Source organism: Hemiscyllium ocellatum, chromosome 10 (assembly GCF_020745735.1).
Source record: "Hemiscyllium ocellatum isolate sHemOce1 chromosome 10, sHemOce1.pat.X.cur, whole genome shotgun sequence".
In the NCBI taxonomy this organism is placed as follows: domain Eukaryota; kingdom Metazoa; phylum Chordata; class Chondrichthyes; order Orectolobiformes; family Hemiscylliidae; genus Hemiscyllium; species Hemiscyllium ocellatum.
In genome coordinates, this window is record NC_083410.1 from 11,742,402 (window position 1) to 11,761,892 (window position 19,491).

The 19,491-nt window shown below is 42.4% G+C and overlaps 1 protein-coding gene across 4 annotated transcripts in view; it reads left to right on the plus strand.

The window, feature by feature from the left end:
• The window catches only part of LOC132819649 (kinesin-like protein KIF13B), a 176,139-nt gene that overhangs the window by 95,704 nt on the left and 60,944 nt on the right, over positions 1-19,491 (plus strand). For all 4 annotated transcript variants that reach the window (XM_060831252.1, XM_060831253.1, XM_060831254.1 and 1 more), the window contains exons 9-14: positions 1,063-1,175; positions 6,007-6,118; positions 8,532-8,744; positions 15,429-15,539; positions 17,487-17,621; positions 19,191-19,321. In XM_060831252.1, coding sequence (XP_060687235.1) covers positions 1,063-1,175; positions 6,007-6,118; positions 8,532-8,744; positions 15,429-15,539; positions 17,487-17,621; positions 19,191-19,321 — 815 coding nt within the window. The remainder of the gene's footprint in view (positions 1-1,062; positions 1,176-6,006; positions 6,119-8,531; positions 8,745-15,428; positions 15,540-17,486; positions 17,622-19,190; positions 19,322-19,491) is intronic.

Below are 19,491 nucleotides of genomic sequence, written 5' to 3' on the forward strand. Positions count from 1 at the left end.
TACGTCTGAAATGTTGACTTCTCCACCTCCTAATGCTACCTGGCTAGCTATGTTCTTCCAAGCTCCTGCATACCTACCTTGGATTTCAGAATCTGCAGGGTTTTTTTTTGTCTCTTTCTAAAAGCAAGGAGGCTATTTTGAACTATGCCCAGAGTTCCAAAATGCACAATGGCTCATTGAGTGGGCTTTGGTGGATGCAATGGAGAAAACAAGATGTCATTTTAGACAGAGTGCTTGGACCAAATTATGGTTAAATCAAAGTGGGGTGGTGCCATGTGGAATTTGAAAGCCATGGTGACAATTTTGAAGTCAAATGGTGGAATTATTCACAGTTACTGAAACAGATGATTGTCAGGGTTGTGTGGATCAATTTCTATAAGGCAGATTACACCTTATCAACTTTATAGGCTTTTTAGAAGCAGGAACTGGGCATTAGAAAAAGTGGAGAAAGTGAGGTCTGCAGATGCTGGAGATCAGAGCTGAAAATGTGTTGCTGGAAAAGCGCAGGAGGTCAGGCAGCATCCAAGGAACAGGAAATTCGACGTTTTGGGCATAAGCCCTTCATCGGGAATCCTGATGAAGGGCTTATGCCCGAAATGTCGAATTTCCTGTTCCTTGGATGCTGCCTGACCTGCTGCGCTTTTCCAGCAACACAGATTAGAAAAAGTGGATGTGGTTTATTTGCAATTTCAAAAATGTCTGAAAGGTATCACATGGAGTTACAGCAAGCATAATATTGTATTTGTGGCAATGTGTCACACAAATAGAAAGACAGATGTTGGAGAAGAAAACTTCTTGGTCTGTGAAGGTCTGAAGGAATATAGCACAGTCTTAGGGTAAGGGGCCAATTATTTAGAATTGAGATGAGGTGTTTCCTCATTGAAAGGTTGTGAATCTTTAGAGTTTTATGCCAGTAGGGGGTTATGGAGTTTCCATTGCTGAATGCATTCATCATTGGGATAGGTAGGTATTTGCTGTTCAGGGAAAGAAAAGTGGTTTGGATTAGGAGAGGAATCTGTATAGCCAGATGTGAACTAACTGCAGTATTTTCTTTCTATATAGACTTCAGGTGAGAAGGTGAGTAAACTGAGCCTTGTGGACCTGGCAGGCAGTGAGAGGGCAGCAAAATCTGGAGCTGCTGGAGATCGATTAAAGGAAGGAAGCAACATTAACAAGTGAGCTTTCGTGATCGCTGTGATGAAATATTCAATTTACAGCTACTTACTAATTGGTGCTTATAAAAATGATATTCTAAAGCCATAGATGTCAATTGTGCAGGATTGCTACCCCTTAACTCCAAATCAGATGGGCAAGCCATTATCTAAACATAAGAACTATTGGCATTGTGACTTGTTGAGGTAGTCCCTATTCATCCTTGCCTTTTTCTTTAGAAGTGTAATGTTGAAAGGAACATATTCATTTTTCCAACTCTTTTAAACAGGATCTTTGATTTTGTGTAGGACGTGCAATTCTCTATCAATCCCTCTCGGAATATTTTTGGTCATTCAAAGGATTTTTTTTATTGAATCCTTACCATTTAATTTTTGATCTGAATTGTAATAGTTGAAGGAGAACCGTTCCATTTACTTGACATTCCAAGTCTGATATGGCAGGTTGATGTAAACTGAATCTACTGCATTATCTTTCCCAGTACTCTGTGGAGTTGTTTACAACTCCCTTACTATCCTTGGCTTGACTACTTGATTGAGTCATAGAGATATACAGCACAGAAAAACACCCTTCGGTCCAATGTATCCATGTTGACCAAATAAATCCAGTCCCATTTGTTAGCATTTGGCCCACATCCCTCTTAAACCCTTCCGTTTCATATACCCATCCAGATGCCTTTTAAATGTTAGAATTGTACCAATCTCCACCATTTCCTCTGGCGCCTCATTTTATACGTGCACCACCCTCTGCATGAAAAAGTTGCCCCTTAGGTCCTTTTTAAATCTTCCCCCTCTCAAGTTAAACCTATACCTTCTTGTTTAGGCTCCCCCATCTTGGGGAGAAGACGTTGTCTATTTACCCTATTTATGTCCTTCATGACTTGATAAGCCTCTATAAAGTTATCCCCTCAGACTCCGGTCCAGCAAAATGACCCCCAGTCTATTCAGCCTTCCTGTCTAGCCCAAACCCTCCAGCCCTGACAACATCCTTGTAAGTCTTTTCTGAACCCTTTCAAGTTTCACAACTTCATTCCAATAGGAAGGAGACCAGAATTGCATGCAATATTCCAAAAGGGGCCTAACTAATGTCCTGTATAGCCACAATATGACCTCCCAACTCCTATGGAGTCATAGAGATGTACAGCATGGAAACAGACCCTTCAGTCCAACCCATTCCCCCATGCCGACCAGATACCCTAACCCAATCTAGTCCCACCTGCCTGCACCTGGCCCATCTCACTCCAAACCCTTCCAATCATATACCCATCCAAATGCCTCTTAAATGTTACAATTGTACCAGTCTCCACCACATCCTCTAGCAGCTCATTCCATACACGTACCACCCTCTGCGTGATAAAGTTGCCCCTTAGGTCTCTTTTATATCTTTCCCCTCTCACTCGAAACCTATGCGCTCTAGTTCTGGACTCCCCGACTCCAGGGAAAAGACTTTGCCTATTTATCCTATCCATCCCCCTCATAATTTTGTAAACCTCTATAAAGGTCACCCCTCAGCCTCTGACGCTCCAGGGAAAACAGCCCCAGCCTGTTCAGCCTCTCCCTATAGCTCAGATCCTCCAACCCTGGCAACATCCTTGTAAATCTTTTCTGAACTCTTTCAAGTTTCACAACATCTTTCCGATAGGAAGGAGACCAGAATTGCATGCAATATTCCAACAGTGGCCTAACCAATGTCCTGTACAGCCACAACATGACCTCCCAACTCCTGTACTCAATACTCTGACCAATAAAGGTAAGCATAGCAAACGCCTCCTTTACTATCCTATCTACCTGTGACTCCACTTTCAAGGAGCTATGAACCTGCACTCCAAGGCCTCAGTTCAGCAACACTCCCTAGGACCTTACTATTAAGTGTACAAGTCCTGCTAAGATTTGCTTTCCCAAAATGCAGCACCTTGCATTTATCTGAATTAAACTCCATCTGCTACTTCTCAGCCCATTTGCCCATTTGGTCCAGATCCTGTTTTAATCTGAGGTAACCCACTTCGCTGTCCACTACACCTCCAATTTTGGTGTCATCTGCAAACTTACTAACTGTACCTCTTAGGTTCGCATCCAAATCATTTATGTAAATGACAAAAAGTAGAGGGCCCAGCACCCATCCTTGTGGCACTCCACTGGTCACAGACCTCCAGTCTGAAAAGCAACCCTCCACCACCACCCTCTGTCTTCTACCTTTGAGCCAGTTCTGTATCCAAATGGCTAGTTCTCCTTGTATTCCGTGAGATCTAACCTTGCTAATCAATCTCCCATGGGGAACCTTGTTGAACGCCTTACTGAAGTCCATACAAATCACGTCCATCGTTCTGCCCATATCAAGCCTCTTTGTTACTTCAAAAAACTCAATCAAGTTTGTGAGATATGATTTCCCATGCACAAAACCATGTTGACTATCCCTAATCAGTCCTTGCCTTTCCAAATACATGTACATCCTGTCCCTCCGGATTCCCTCCCAACAACTTGCCCACCACTGAGTTCAGGCTCACTGGTCTATAGTTCCCTGGCTTGTCCTTACCACCCTTCTTAAACACGTTTGCCAACCTCCAGTCTTCCGACACCTCACCTGTGACTATCAATGATCCAAATATCTCAGCAAGAGGCCCAGCAATCACTTCTCTAGCTTCCCACAGAGTTCTCGGGTACACCTGATCAGGTCCTGGGGATTTATCCAACTTTAACCGTTTCAAGACACCCAGCACTTCCACCTCTGTAATCTGGACATTTTGCAAGATATCACCATCTATTTCCCTACAGTCTATATCTTCCATATCCTTTTCCTCAGTAAATACTGATGCAAAATATTCCTTTAGTATCTCCCCCATTTTCTGTGGCTCCACACAAAGGCTGCCTTGCTGATCTTTGAGGGGCCCTATTCTCTCCCTAGTTACCCTTTTGTCCTTAATGTATTTGTAAAACCCCTTTGGATTCTCCTTAATTCGATTTGCCAAAGCTATCTCATGTCCCTGTTTTGCCCTCTTAAGCATACTCCTACTTTCTTTACACTCTTCTAAGGATTCACTCGATCTATCCTGTCTGTAACTGACATATGCTTCCTTCTTTTTCTTAACCAAACCCTCAATTTCTTTAGTCATCCAGCATTCCTGTAGCTACCAGCCTTCTCTTTCACCCTGACAGGAATATACTCTCTCTGGATTCTTGTTATCTCATTACTGAAGACTTCCCATTTTCCAGCCGTTCCTTTACCTGTGAACATCTGCCTCTAATCAGCTTTTGAAAGTTCTTGCCTAATACTGTCCAAATTGGCCTTTCTCCAATTTAGAACTCCAAGTTTTAGGTACATCCACATACTGAATCAGAAAATTGTCTTGTATGCACTTTAGAAATTCCTCTCCATCTAAACCTTTAACACTATAGCAGTCCCAGTCGATATTTGGAAAGTTAAAATCCCCCACCATAACCACCCTATTATTCTTACAGATACCTGAGATCTCCTTACAAGTTTGTTCCTCAATTTCCCTCTGACTATTGTGGGGGGGGTCTATAATACAATCCCAATAAGGTGATCATCCCTTTCTTAATTCTCAGTTCCACCCAAATAACTTTCCTGGATGTATTTCTGGGAATATCCTCCCTCAGCACAGCTGTAATGCTATCTCTTATCAGAAATGCCACTCCCCCTCCTCTCTTGCCTCCCTTTCTAGCCTTCCTGTAGCATTTGTATCCTGGAACATTAAGCTGCCAGTTCTGCCCATCCCTGAGCCATGTTTCTGTAATTGCTATGATATCCCAGTCCCATGTTCCTAACTATGCCCTGAGTTCATCTGCCTTCCCTGTTAGGCCCCTTGCATTGAAATAAATGCAGTTTAATTTATTAGTCCACCTTGTCCCTGCCTGCCCTGACTGTTTGACTCACTTCTATTCTCAGCAGTACCCATCTCAGAAAGATCTCTTTCCTCACTCTCTCCCTGGGTCCTCCTCCTCCTTCCCCCTGCCCCTTTACTAGTTTAAATCCTCCCAAGCAGTTCTCGCAAATTTCCCTGCCAGTATATTAGTCCCCTTCACATATTTTTTAGATAAATGTTCTAACAAACCTTAATGACTCACAGCTATCTATCTAATGTGAGGGATCTACTACCATGAAAGATTTTGAAGTCCTTCAGCTCTATGACTTAATTTTTTTCTCTCATGTTTGATTCTGAAAACCCTTTTAACTTGGTGTCCATAATTTACCTTCAGGAGTAAATTCTAATTTGTATTCTAAATTTGGATTAGTATGGAAAATGTCCTTTGAGCAATCACAACTTTACATTTCCATGGAACATCAGTGTTGAATATGAATGTATGAATTGAGCCAAATTGTGGTAATGTCACTGGAATAGCATTCCAGGACACCAGCCATTCATTTTCCATAGACGTGAGTTTGAATTCTAACATGACAAATGATTGAAATTCAAATTCAGTAACTATTTGAATTAAAAACCAGCATGATGGAAACTATAGAACGCTGTCAATTGTAATAAAAATCCATCTGGTTCATTTAAGTCCTTCAAAAGAAGGAAAACATGTCCCTGTCTGGTTTGGCCTACATGTAACTCTGGATCACAGGAGTGTAGTTGTCTTGGAACTACCCTTGGAAAAGGCCTGGTAAGCCATTTAGTTCCAAGGCAAGGAGGGGTGGCCATAAGTGTTGGCCCTACTGTCGATGCTCTCACGTGTAAATTAAATTTTTAAAAAGTTCCTGTTAGAATGAAAAATATTATTGGATGGTCCTCACGATTATTGGACTTGTTTGCGAATGGATGAAAGTACATTTTCTTAGTGATGTAGTGTTTCTTTATGTTAAATCTTCCTTCCCCAGATCTTTAACAACACTAGGCCTAGTAATTTCTGCTTTGGCAGATCAGGCTGCTGGTAAAAACAAGAACAAGTTCGTTCCTTACAGAGACTCTGTACTGACTTGGCTACTCAAGGTAAATTGTTAATTTACACCTGGTTTACGATTTTTCAAAGTTAAGACCTTCAGCCTTTGTTTTGTCAGATGTCTCTCTGTATCCTGTGAAAGCAGAGCGAAGGCTAAGTGATTAGATGAGAGAAGGAGAAGTTGGTATCTTAAAAACTGACTGATTTTATTGAAAGCTACCTATCTGTTCTTGTTCCCAAGAGTGGTATATTGTACGAGGAGAAATAGGAACATTTTTCTTCCAGTGGAGAGGTGATTAGATTAGATTAGATTAGATTACTTACAGTGTGGAAACAGGCCCTTCGGCCCAACAAGTCCACACCGACCCGCCGAAGCGCAACCCACCCATTCCCCTACATTTACCCCTTTACCTAACACAATGGGCATTTTAGCATGGCCAATTCACCTGCCCTGCATATCTTTGGACTGTGGGAGGAAACCGGAGCACCCGGAGGAAACCCACGCAGACACGAGGAGAACGTGCAAACTCCACACAGTCAGTCGCCTGAGTTGGGAATTGAACCCGGGTCTCTGGTGCTGTGAGGCAGCAGTGCTAACCACAGACACAGTCACAAGATTTGTATTGAAGCTTGTTTACAGTCAGCTTTGCCTCTTGTAAACTTTGAATGTGGACTGCTGTCATGTGTACAGCTCTGGTTCAATAGAACAGTGTTTAGTGTTTTTTATCTTGTTATGTAAATATACCACACCCAGTAATTCTCTTTTCTAGACCTGTTTTATGCCTAATTGGCTGATTTGAGCCATGAGGCTTCACGTGGCTGAACACCATCCTGTGGTGTCTGCTGTGAAGTGGATATCTGATCATAGAATCAAGTTCTGACAACTTGCTATCCCCAGATTGTGTACCCTCTGCTTCTTTGGAGTTTCTAGAATACTATTTGGTTACTGGTGACTTGGATGTGGTGCTGGGTTCATAGTACTTCACCCCACACCCAGTCTTTGGAAGAGTACAAAGAATGTGGTGAAGAAGATTAGATGATTATGAAAGGGCTGTACATCTATTCAACTATTTGAGTCAGTTTTGTTAATTACTTCGCTCTGCGTCTTTCAGATGTGGAAAGTAGTTGAGCTAGCTCTTACTGACCTGCACCAAAGATGGATTCAAAGTTTGCAGTCTGAAGCACCAGTTGAATTCTTTCAGCTACCACTTTCTGTTTCTGGTTATGTTTGCCTGTTGTTTGAGGGCAACCAGTAAAAGAAAGATGACTTCGTAATAAGGAGCTGATGTTTTTATTGCTGCTGCTGTTGTCCTTTCTGGCATAGATATCTGAACGGGTCTAAATTCCGTCCTCCTCAGCCAATCAAGCAAAAGTAGAGTGGAACTTATATATATATGTTTTTCTTGATCTAACCTTCCTCTGTTTCTCCACGATGAAGCAAGCATAGATAATAGGAGCAGAAATCGGCCAGTCAGGCCTTTGAGCCTGCATTGCCGTTCAATTTGGTCATGGTTGATCATCCAGCTCAATACCCTGGTCCAGCTTTCACTCATACCCTTTGATCCGTTACCTCTAAGAGTTTTGTCTAACTCCTTTGTGTTTTGGCCTCAACCATTGCATAGAATTCCCAAGCCTCATGAAAATAATGATGCATTAATTGTATCTAACTCTTAGCACCACTGCTGCAGTGGCAACCAAATGGCAATATGCAAGCCGTCCTTTTCTCCAAGTATTGTGTCTCCGGTTTGTTCTCATTGTCATCTGATTAATGTGCATTAAAAAAATATATTTGTAAACAAGGAAATGGATGAATTCTATCCTTCATTGCTGGCACCATGCACTTTGACTTCTCATTGGCCACATATTTGGCTGAAACCAGGTTAGGATGAAAGTAATCTTTATACTCCTGATTATCAGGTGCTGTCTGAAAACCGGTTTGGTCAGTCTAATCTTGCATCTTATTTTGGAATGGAGCATAATTATGTAAAATAGCCCATAATACTTTAAGGCGCTGAGTAGTAGTGGATGTGATTATTTCAGCATTGATTCTTCCTAGTACTTTAGCAAGAAATCTTTCCTTGTGTTAGCTTTGATAGATTGTATTGGTGGTGTTTTGACCATTGAGAAGGAGAAATGATATTCATGATAGAGTTTAATCCTGCTATCACCCTATGTGTATGCATTCTCTTTTTTTTTTGTACTCAATATTAAAATAATGATTAGCAATGGGATATTGGTACTTAACCACTTGATCATTGACCCACCATGAATGTCAGTATAGCTCCTGCCTCTGAACCAGAAATTCTGGATTCAAGTCCTGCTCCCGGACTTGTTTTCCATGAAAGATGTGTTCAGATCTGTAGTCCATTTGGGAGATTTATAATTGAGATTATGTACATATTCAGATATGGATAGTTCAGATACTTAGTCCAAATCATTGCTTTTTTTCAAACATAAACGCAGGATAGTCTTGGTGGAAATAGCAAAACAGCAATGATCGCAACAGTGAGCCCGGCAGCGGACAATTATGATGAAACCCTGTCAACACTGAGGTATGCAGACAGAGCCAAAAACATAATTAATCATGCTGTGGTGAACGAGGATCCCAATGCCCGAATCATCCGTGAACTCCGTGAAGAAGTAGATAAACTGCGTGAGCAGCTGTCCAGAGCAGAGGTATGATGTTATGGGATTTTAAACCAAATGCTATTAAATCCGTTATAAATAGATTAGTAGAGTGCATGTCTAACCTGAAGGAGGGAAATAATTCAGTCAATATTAGGCACAATTTAATGGCTCATGGCATTAAGTGTTACATATATAAAATTTGAACGTGATAATGCTAAGAAAATGAAGAATTGCAAATGCTGGAGATCTGAAACAATAATAGAAATTGCTGGAGAAGCTCAGCAGGCTGGCAGCAAATTTTGGAAGAAAGCAGAATTAATGTTTTGAGTCTGGTGACTCTTCATCAGAACAGAGTTTAACTCTGCTTTCTTCCAGATGCTGCCAGACCAGCTGAGTTTCTCCAACTACCTGTGTTTCTGTTTTAAAAAAAATCCTAATCCAAAGGCAGTTACCTGATCCAGAATCACTCAGTTAATAAATGCACTGACAGCTGTTATGTTGTTATGTTAGAGTGGAAGGTCCAGGTTCAGATTCCAATTAATATTCAATTGAAAGGCTGTTTCCGTCTAAGAATTTCCAAGACAAATGTGAAAGTTGGAAAAGAGGAGCATGCAGAGCCACAGTGACCCCTGCTGGAGAATTCAGATTTGTTCATTTTTAAAAATCACATGACACCAGGTAAAAGTCCAACAGGTTTATTTGAAGGCACTAGCTTTCAAAGTGCTGCTTCAGGTGATTGGCGCAATTTGGTGTTGTGTGTTTGTCCATCCCAATCCAACAGCAGCTCCTCCAAATCTTCATTTTTGATAGATTCATAGAAGCAAATAGCACAGAAAGGAGCCATCTGGTCTAACACGTTTGTGCCCCCTCATCATGCTTCATTCCATGCACATTGTCCATTCTCCACTAATCAACTACCTGGCTAACTCACTTTATTTATGCAATTCTTCCAAAATAGTTTAATGTGAAGGATTGAACAATTGAGTGAAAGCACTTCTCTTTTTACTGCTGTCTCTAATCTTTCACCGATGAAGTTGAAGCTATACCTTCCTTATCATTAGCAATTCCTCAATGTTTAGTTTTTCCTTTATTCCATCAAAATCTCTCTTCACCTTGATAACCTCCATGTTCTAAGGAGAAACATTTCTAATTTTTTTCAAACTTCCCTCATAATTCAAAGTCCTTGTCCCTGGTAAAGCCCTCTCTGCCTCTTCTCAGGCCAATTCATCTTTCCTGAAGTATGGTGTTCAGAATTGTCCACAGTACTCCCAACTGAAGTGTAGCCAGTGAATTAGAGTCATAGAGATGTACAGACCCTTTGGTCCAACTCATCCACACTGACCAGATATCTTAACTTAATCTGGTCCCATTTGCCAGCACCTGGAATCGAATCGAACCTGGAACTGAGAGGCAACAGTGCTAATCACTGAGCCGCCGTTCGCCCTTTTTTGAAGGGTAGTTTAGATGATATTCCTTACAATGTGGAGACAGGCCCTTTGGTCCAACCAGTCCACACCAACCCTCCGAAGAGTAACCCACCCAGACCTATTCACCTCTGACTAATGCACCTAACACTATGCTCATATCCCATTCAACTCTGCCCATTCATGTACCCATGCAGATGCATTTTAAATGTTGTAATTGTACCAGCATCCACCACTTCCTCTGGCAGCTCATTGCATACATGCACCACCTTCCGCATGATAAAGATGCCACTTAGGTCCCTTTTAATACCTTTCCCTTCTCAGCGTAAACTTATGCCACCTCTCTAGGTAGTTGTGGGAGTCGGTCGGTTTATAGTAAATGTCCGTGTTGAGTTGGTCGCCTGAGATAGAAATGGAGAGGTCTAGGAAGAGGAGGGAGGAGTCTGAGACAGTCCAGGTAAATTTGAGGTCGGGGTGGGAGGTGTTAGTAATGTGGATGAACTGTTCAACCTCCTCGTGGGAGCACGAGGTAGCGCCGATACAGTCATCAATGTAGCGGAGGAAAAGGTGGGGGGTGGTGCCAGTGTATATGCGGAAGATGGACTGTTCCACATATCCGCGAAGAGGCAGGCATAGCTGGGGCCCATGCGGGTGCCCATGGCTGCTCCTTTGCTTTGGAGGAAGTGGGAGGATTGGAAAGAGAAGTTGTTCAGAGTGAGGACCAGTTCAGTCAGTCGAAGGAGGGTGTCAGTGCAAGGGTACTGGTTGGGTTGGTGGGAAAGGAAGAAGCGGAGGGATTTGAGGCCTTCGTGATGGGGGATGGAGGTGTATAGGGACTGGATGTCCATGGTGAAGACAAGGCATTGGGGGCAAGGGAAGTGAAAATCATGGAGGAGGTGGAGGGCGTGGGTGGTGTCCTGAACGTAGGTGGGGAGTTCTTGGACTAGGGGGGACAGGACCATGTCGAGGTATGAGGAGATGAGTTCGGTGGGGCAGGAGCAGGCTGAGACAATGGGTTGGCCGGGGCAGTCAGGTTTGTGGATTTTGGGCAGGAGGTAGAAATGGGCGGTGCGGGGTTGTGGGACTGAGGTTGGAGGCGGTGGATGGGCGATCTCCTGAGGTGATGAGGTTGTGGATGGTCTGGGAGATGATGGTTTGATGGTGAGAGGTGGGGTCCCACCTAGATTACACCACCTCCCACCCTGCCCCCTGTAAAAACGCCATCCCATATTCCCAATTCTTGCAACTGCAAGAAATGCAAAACTCCCCCCAACACCCCCCCCCCCACCAAACCTCGCTTCCCTCCAAGGGATCCTTCCATATCCGTCACAAATTCATCTGCACCTCCACACACACATCATTTACTGCACCCGATGTGGCCTCCTCTACATTGGGGAGACAGACCGCCTACTCGCGGAACGTTTCCGAGAACACCTCTGGGACACCCACACCAACCAACCCAACCACCCCACTTTAACTCCCCCTCCCACTCCGCCAAGAACATGCAGGTCCTTGGACTCCTCCATCGCCAGACCATGGCAACACGACGCCTGGAGGAAGAGCGCCTCATCTTCCGCCTCGGAACCCTCCAACCACAAGGGATGAACTCAGATTTCTCCAGCTTCCTCATTTCCCCTCCCCCCACCTTATCTCAGTCCCAATCCTCGGACTCAGCACTGCCTTCTTGACCTGCAATCTTCTTCCCGACCTCTCCGCCCCCACCCCCTATCACCCTCACCTTAACCTCCTTCCACCTATTGCATTCCCAACGCCCCTCCCCCAAGTCCCTCCTCCCTGCCTTTTATCTTAGCCTGCTAGGCACACCTTCCTCATTCCTGAAGAAGGGCTTATGCCTGAAACATCGATTCTCCTGCTCCTTGGATGCTGCCTGACTTGCTGCGCTTTTCCAGCAACACATTTTTCAGTATCGCTAATCATCCTTGACTTTCCAAGTACATGTCCGTCCTGTCCCTCAGGATTCCTTCCAACAACTTGCCCCCCACCGATGTCAGGCTCACCGGTCTATTGTTCCCTGGCTTTTCCTTACCACCTTTCTTAAATAGTGATACCACGTTAGCCAACCTCCAGTCTTCCAAATCTACTTATGACTATAGGTGAACCATGTATCTCAGCAAGAGGAAAGTGAAGACTGCAGATGCTGGGGATCAGAGCTTAAAAATGTGTTGCTGGAAAAGCGCAGCAGGTCAGGCAGCACCAAAGGAGCAGGAGAATCGATGTTTCGGGCATAAGCCTTTCTTCAGGAAAGAAGGGCTTATGCCCGAAACGTCGATTCTCCTGCTCCTTTGGTGCTGCCTGACCTGCTGTGCTTTTCCAGCAACACATTTTTAATCTCAGCAAGGGACCCACCAAAACCTTCCCCAGCTTTCCACAGAGTTCTAGGGTACACCTAATCAGTTCCTGGAGATTTATCCACCTTTGCGCGTTTCAAGACATCTAACACCAATTATATGCTCAGGATTGGCTGTAGTAGTAATGGTGAAACTATCACCTTTTGCCATCTTTGTTCCACTGAAATTGATAACTTAGTGCCCATGTATGTGCAAAATATCAAAGAAAATGCAAAAAATTTACTGTTAAGGAATTTATGTCCCTTTTATAGGATGAACTGTAAAGGTCATATAGACTGCTCTTCGCCCTTGCAGTCACAAGTTGTTGAGAATTTCCAGCTAAATGTGCTTAAAAGTCCTGGAAAAAGTTGCTTCTTGAATATAGTGTAATGGGATTCTTGTGGATGTGTTAGCTTCATTCTTATTGCACATTATGACACTTCACCTGCTGAAGGAGCAGCCCTCTGAGATCTTGTGATCTTAAGTAAACCTGTTGCACTATAACCCGGTGTGACTTCTGACTTTGCCCACCCCAGACCAACGCTAGCATCTCCATATCTTCCCTGTCTGGTAACATTATTCCTGCTTCGTAACACAACTTGCCTGTTATTTGGAGTCAAATTTGAACACCCATCAGGAAAGGGGAAATTCCTGCTGTAGAGATTGCTGGATTTTTGTGGGCGGCTTTCTTTCAGGACAGCAGAGTGTCCTTGCTTTCCACCAGCCTTAGAATCCAAAGCATAAAGCTCCAGTTCGGGATTTCGGCTCTGCTGTTACCTTCATAGTTAAAAGATTTGCTGAGTGATAACTCAAACAATGCAAAGCTCCCTTTTCTTTATCAATGTATGCTAAAGGCAGTCTGTTTCATTGGATGCAAAGAATAGACTGCTTGGAGAGATTATAAAGGCATTAATCTAATTGAAGGATTCAGATGTGCATTTAAACGCTTGCAAACATTTGCTTTCATCGTTTAATTTCAGGACTCTTTACACAGTAAATACCTGTTCTACATAAGAATATAGAATCATAGAACCTTTACGTGCGGAAGGAGGTCATTCAGCCCATCACATCCACACTGACCCTCAGAGCATTCCACCCAGACCCAGCCCCCTACCGTATCTTGTAACACTACATTTACCATGGCTAATCCACCTAACCTACAGAATTTCAGTATGGCCAATCCACATAAGCTGCACCAGTTTGCTATGGAGGAAACCCTGGCACCCAGAGAAAACCCATGCAGACATGGGAAGAATGTGCAAGCTCCATACAGACAACCACCCAAGGCTGGAATTGAACCCCAGCAATGCTAACCACAGAGCCATCGTGCCGCAGATTATCGCAGCCATCATGTGGACTGTAACAAGATTATTTTTGTGATTATTATGGTGATTTGTGTACCTTGTTCTTGTGATCCTGTTAATATTCATTGAATTAAATGAATACAAATGCACAAATTCTGTTGACTGGATTGCTGCTTTGTATTGCAGAGTGATGCTAACAGTGTGGGATCAATTTCTGTACCACTTTCTCCACCTTGCTCCTCAGCTAAGGCATTGTGACCGTCGTATTAAACTGATGACCTAGTTATCTTGCTGCAATCTTATGGTCCTGAGACCATGCCAACTTTACCTTGCAAACTTGATTGTTCATGGAAATAACAACATTCAGTTAATCTGCTTTACTACTTGGGAAGCACATATTGTGCCTATTTTCAAACTCTGTTTAAAACAAAATCAATATATGCATGTTTATTCATGTTCACATGAGCCTCCACATCATTGCATCCCAGATGCCAGGTTGTTTTTTTTTAACCTGTCAGGCAAGTGAAAATTGGAAACCGGTTTAAAGTCTGGGGTTGGGCACACTAATATTATCTTCGTTGTTCTGGGGCTGAGATATTTAAAATGAAATGTTAACTGGAATATAGGTTTGAAAGTTGTATGGCCTAGTGAAGCTGTTGGTCATTAATTGTAAAAGATTGAGCTCCTTTAAAGTTTGTGAAAAGATTTGTAGTTCGGGTGCTCGTTGTTTAGGTTCTGTTTGCCGAGCTGGGAATTTGTTTTGCAGATGTTTCGTCCCCTGTCTAGGTGACATCCTCAGTGCTTAGGGACCCGAGCACGAAGGACCTGATACCCAGCATGAGCAAAACCAATGTAGTGTACAAAGTCCCATGCAAGGACTGCACAAAACACTACATAGGACAAACAGGAAGACCGCTAACGATCCATATCCATGAACCCCAACTAGCCACAAAACGACACGACCAGCTATCCTTAGTAGCCACACTTGCAGATGACAAGCAACATGAATTCGACTGGGACAACACTACTATTATAGGATAAGCCAAACAGAGAACAGCCAGGGAATTTCTAGAGGCATGGCACTCATCCACAGATTCAATCAATAAGCACCTGGACCCAATATACCGGCCACTGCAACGGACAGCTGGAACTGACAACCGGAAGCGGCAGATTCAAACCACTACAAATGCTGGAGGAAAGATCACAGAAGCGCTTCACGGGAGGCTCCGAAGCACTGAGGATGTCACCTAGACAGGGGACGAAAAGTCTGCAACACAAATTCCCAGCTCGGCGAACAGAACCACAACACTGAGCTCCTTTGTGGAACTGATAGAATGTTGCAACAGAGGAAGACATTGGCCATTGTGCCAGGACCAGGTCTCTGAAAGAGTAACTTCTGTGGTCCCACTTGCTACCCTTTTACCTGTAGCCATGCAAATGTTTTTCTTTTAGGTGCTTATACAATTCCTTTCTGAAAGTCTCCGTTATATCTGCTTCCAATACACATACAGTACATATCAGATCCTGACCACTTTTTTCTGCGTTAAAAAAAAAGTTCTTTCCCATGTTCCCAAGTTTATCTTAGTTTTGGTTTTTAATGCTGATTTTAGAATTGTTCATTTTGGTTTAATTGCATGTTTACATTTTCATTCCAAGGCAATGAAAGCCCCAGAGCTGAAGGATCGTTTGGAAGAATCTGAAAAGCTAATTCAGGAAATGACTGTTACGTGGGAAGAAAAACTTAGGAAGACTGAAGCCATCGCACAGGTATGTTCTGCAATATAACCTTCAGAAGTCAGAAGGTGAATTTTGCTGAGGCTGGTTAGTGTGCTGCATTTTTAACTCGAGTAAAAAATGAGGTCTGCAGATGCTGGAGATCACAGCTGCAAATGTGTTGCTGGTCAAAGCACAGCAGGTTAGGCAGCATCTCAGGAATAGAGAATTCGACGTTTCGAGCATAAGCCCTTCATCAGGAATAAGGAATATTCCTGATGAAGGGCTTATGCTCGAAACGTCGAATTCTCTATTCCTGAGATGCTGCCTAACCTGCTGTGCTTTGACCAGCAACACATTTGCATTTTTAACTCATCTACCTCAATGAGTGACCCAAGTTTGAATTTTTACTTGACTGATGAGATCATACACTTTTGTAATGAACTGTTCAGGTTCCACCAACTGCAGTCTTCCTTTTGTGCTAGGTATGACTCCAACCATTGGGGAGTTTCCTGCCCAATTCCCATTGACTTCAGTTTTGATTGTGCTCCTTGATGCCACACAGTCAGCTCCAAGGCTGTAATGAAATCAGGGTTGAGTTATCCTCATGGAACCAAAACTAAAAGTCCATGAGCAAGTTATTGCCATGTGGGTGCTGTATGATAACACTGTTGATGACCTCTACCATCTGTCTACTGATGACCAAGAGTAAATTCAAAAGTGATTGGTTCGGGTTTATCTTGTCTTTTATGCCTGGGCAACTTGACCTTGTCAGGTAGATGCCAGTATTGTAGCTGTACTGTCACAGCTTGGCTAGGGGCGTGGCAAGTTCTGAAGCACACGTTCAGTACTATTGCAGTTTCTTGAGATTACGGAGTGAATCAAATTGATTGAAAATTGGCACCTGTGATGATGTGGACCTCTGGAGGAGGCCGAGATGGATTGTCCCCTTTGTATTTCTGGTTATAAGTTGTTGAATGAATTTCCACGGACGCTGCTGTGTCCAGATTCTTTTTGGTCCCTGCTCACTAATCCACTCTGTGTCATTTCAACAACCCTCTTGGTTTTTGGATATCTGAGTCAATGTTCAAGAGTAGATGCATGCTTCTGCATCTCTCTCTAGTGGTGAACAGCTAGTAAATTAAAATTCACTTGTTGCCTCAGTTAACAAAAATCCTTTATTGGTCCTTCATATATCCATAGTACAAGAGTTGAAAGTCAGTTATCATGTTTATTCAATACTGTTGATCTTGATATTTTAATTATTTTAATTTTGCAATTTTTTAAAAACTCCTGCTGAGTATCCCTTTGCATTTTCTCATCTGTTTAATGTTGTTTTGATTATTTGTTGTTTAGTTCTCTCTATCAACCATTTTACCTATGTGCCCTATTTCCATACTTTTTTACAGTCACATCCTGCAGGGTTCTTACTTGTTATTATTAGTATTGGCTTGTCATGCTTGTTTTCATTCTTATTCCAAAGTCTATTTGATCATCTTGTGGACCTGTTTATCATTTTTCATGTGTCATGCACTGTTACACTAAGCACTCTAATTGCAGTTTTATCAATAATCTTGATCCTAACTTCTAAGTCTGCCGTTGATTATAAAGCAGTGGGTAATCGAAGCAATAGGTTCAGATAACTTAAAATGCTAATTTGTTTTTGATGATATCAGAGTTTCCTGATTTAATTACTGATTTGTAATTGTGCTCAATTATCTGTTACTGTTTCAAGTAAGGAATCAACAAACCTCTGAAAAGTTGAAGGTTCACTATGTACAATAGAAATGTAACTAAATTGGTTGATTTTTAAACAAGCCTTGATGCTTTCAGCAGGTAAGGGATGTATTTACTGCTCTGTAATGATGGCCTAAGTTTCTACCTATGTCAGTTTCCCTGCTTAGCTGTTCATTATTGAAATCCTACTGTATTGAATTGTATCCTAGCATCTTCCACGGAAAGTTTTTAATTAGATTTTGATGATTTGCGGACTGTTTACAGGAGCGTCAGAAACAATTGGAAAGACTTGGTATTTCTCTCCAGTCCTCGGGGATCAAAGTTGGTGATGACAAGTGTTTCTTGGTGAATCTGAATGCAGATCCAGCCTTAAATGAGTTGCTTGTTTACTACTTAAAGGTATGGTAACTTGTGGATAATGCTTTGGCTATGATTTATGCAGAGCACTCACTATTGCCACATTTTGCCTTCGCACAGCTGAAAAGAAAACTAATAAATTGTTTTGACTTGAGTATGAAAGGGCATCTTGTGGTTTTTACCAACCTTTTGCTTATTCTATTGAGTTAAAGGTCACTAGAAGCCCTTTCATACATTGCTAAATGCCAGACCTTAATTGGATATGGTCAGGTTAGGTGACTGAGAGCCTTAGACTTGAACTTGATCCTAATCCCATCCGTGTGTTGTGTGTGTGTGTGTGTGTGTGTGTGTGTGTGTGTGTGTATTATATGTTGGTTCCAAGCTGCAACTGAATGAATGTTGTATGGAGTTTGTGCACAGATCAGCTATAACTTTATTGAATGGCTGACCAAGCTCAAGGGCCAAACATGAACTCCTAGGGCGGCACAGTGGCTCAGTGGTTAGCACTGCTGCCTCACAGCGCCAAGGACCCGGGTTCGATTCCCTCCTCGGGTGACTATCTGTCTGGGGTTTGCACATTCTCTCCATATTTGCATGGGTTTCCTCTGGGTGCTCTGGTTTCCTCTCACAATCCAAACGATGTGCAGGTCAGGTCAATTGGCCATGTTAAATTGCTTGTAGAGTTAGGTGCATCAGTCAGGAGTAAATATAAGGTAGAGGAATGGGTCTGGGTGGGTTACTCTTTGGAGGGTCAGTGTGGACTTGTTGAGCCGAAGGGCCTGTTTCCATATTGTAGGGAATCTAGTCTAGTCCTATTAGTAAATGAGCTGCAAGCATGATGGATTCCCCTGCCCCCATTAAAAATCATAGTTTCCAATATTGGCTGAGAATTTAGCATGGATTTTATTTAGTATTTTACCAACTAAGAAGTAGAGTTCATAAATATTATCAAATTGCAATGATTTGTAAGTTACAAATCGAGCTTAACAAATCCTTTGGAGCAGTGCTTCCCCAATGCTGAACAAGAGGACAAGCAGGAAAGTTGCTTTGAAATGTGAGCAGAAGGCAAGGGGAAAAACAAATCCCAAAGATTTGTACCTTTTCCTTACTGGCTTCTTGTTTTTGTGTTTCCCTCATTACGTCAAGGAATATGTGTGCAGTGATTTGTTTTGCCAAGAAATATTGAATTGTCTCAGCAGCCAATCACTGGATATGAGTGGCCATACAAAAGAACTAGAAAATAGCATGTGTGTGTTCAAGTTTGCATGAATATAATTATACTCTTTCAGTGATCCTTATTTATAGAACTTGACTGCACAGAAGGAGGTCATTTGACTTGTCTTGCTTATTTGAAACATCTATTAATTAGTGCCACACACCTTGTTTTTCTTCATAGCCCTACAAGTTTCTTGCCTTCAGTTATTTGTTCAGCTGAAAGTTAATAGTGAATCTACTTTCACTGCCCATTCAGCAGTTTATTCATAATACAGTGAAGTACTGACAACTTGTCAGTGTTGTTGATATCTAAATCAGATCTTCTGGTTGTGGGGAAAACTCATCTGTTTTGTGGAACGGAGGGATTTGATTTTTGTATTTATTTTCATCTGGCAGAACCACACTCTAGTTGGGTCTGATGATTCCCAGGATATCCAACTGTGTGGCATGGGAATATTGCCGGAACACTGTATCATTGATATCTCTCCTGAAAGACGAGTCATTCTCACACCAAAGCAAAACTCCAGGTGAGATTTTTTTATTCAAATTTGGCTGGTCGATTTAAAAATATGACTAACATTAATTCTAATCTGATCAGGTGGACAGGATTCTTGCACCTAGACTCTGGAAGTTATGTTTTTTAAGCCAAAAAATAAATAGAGTCATTATGACAAATGATTGTAAAGCTTATCCATTT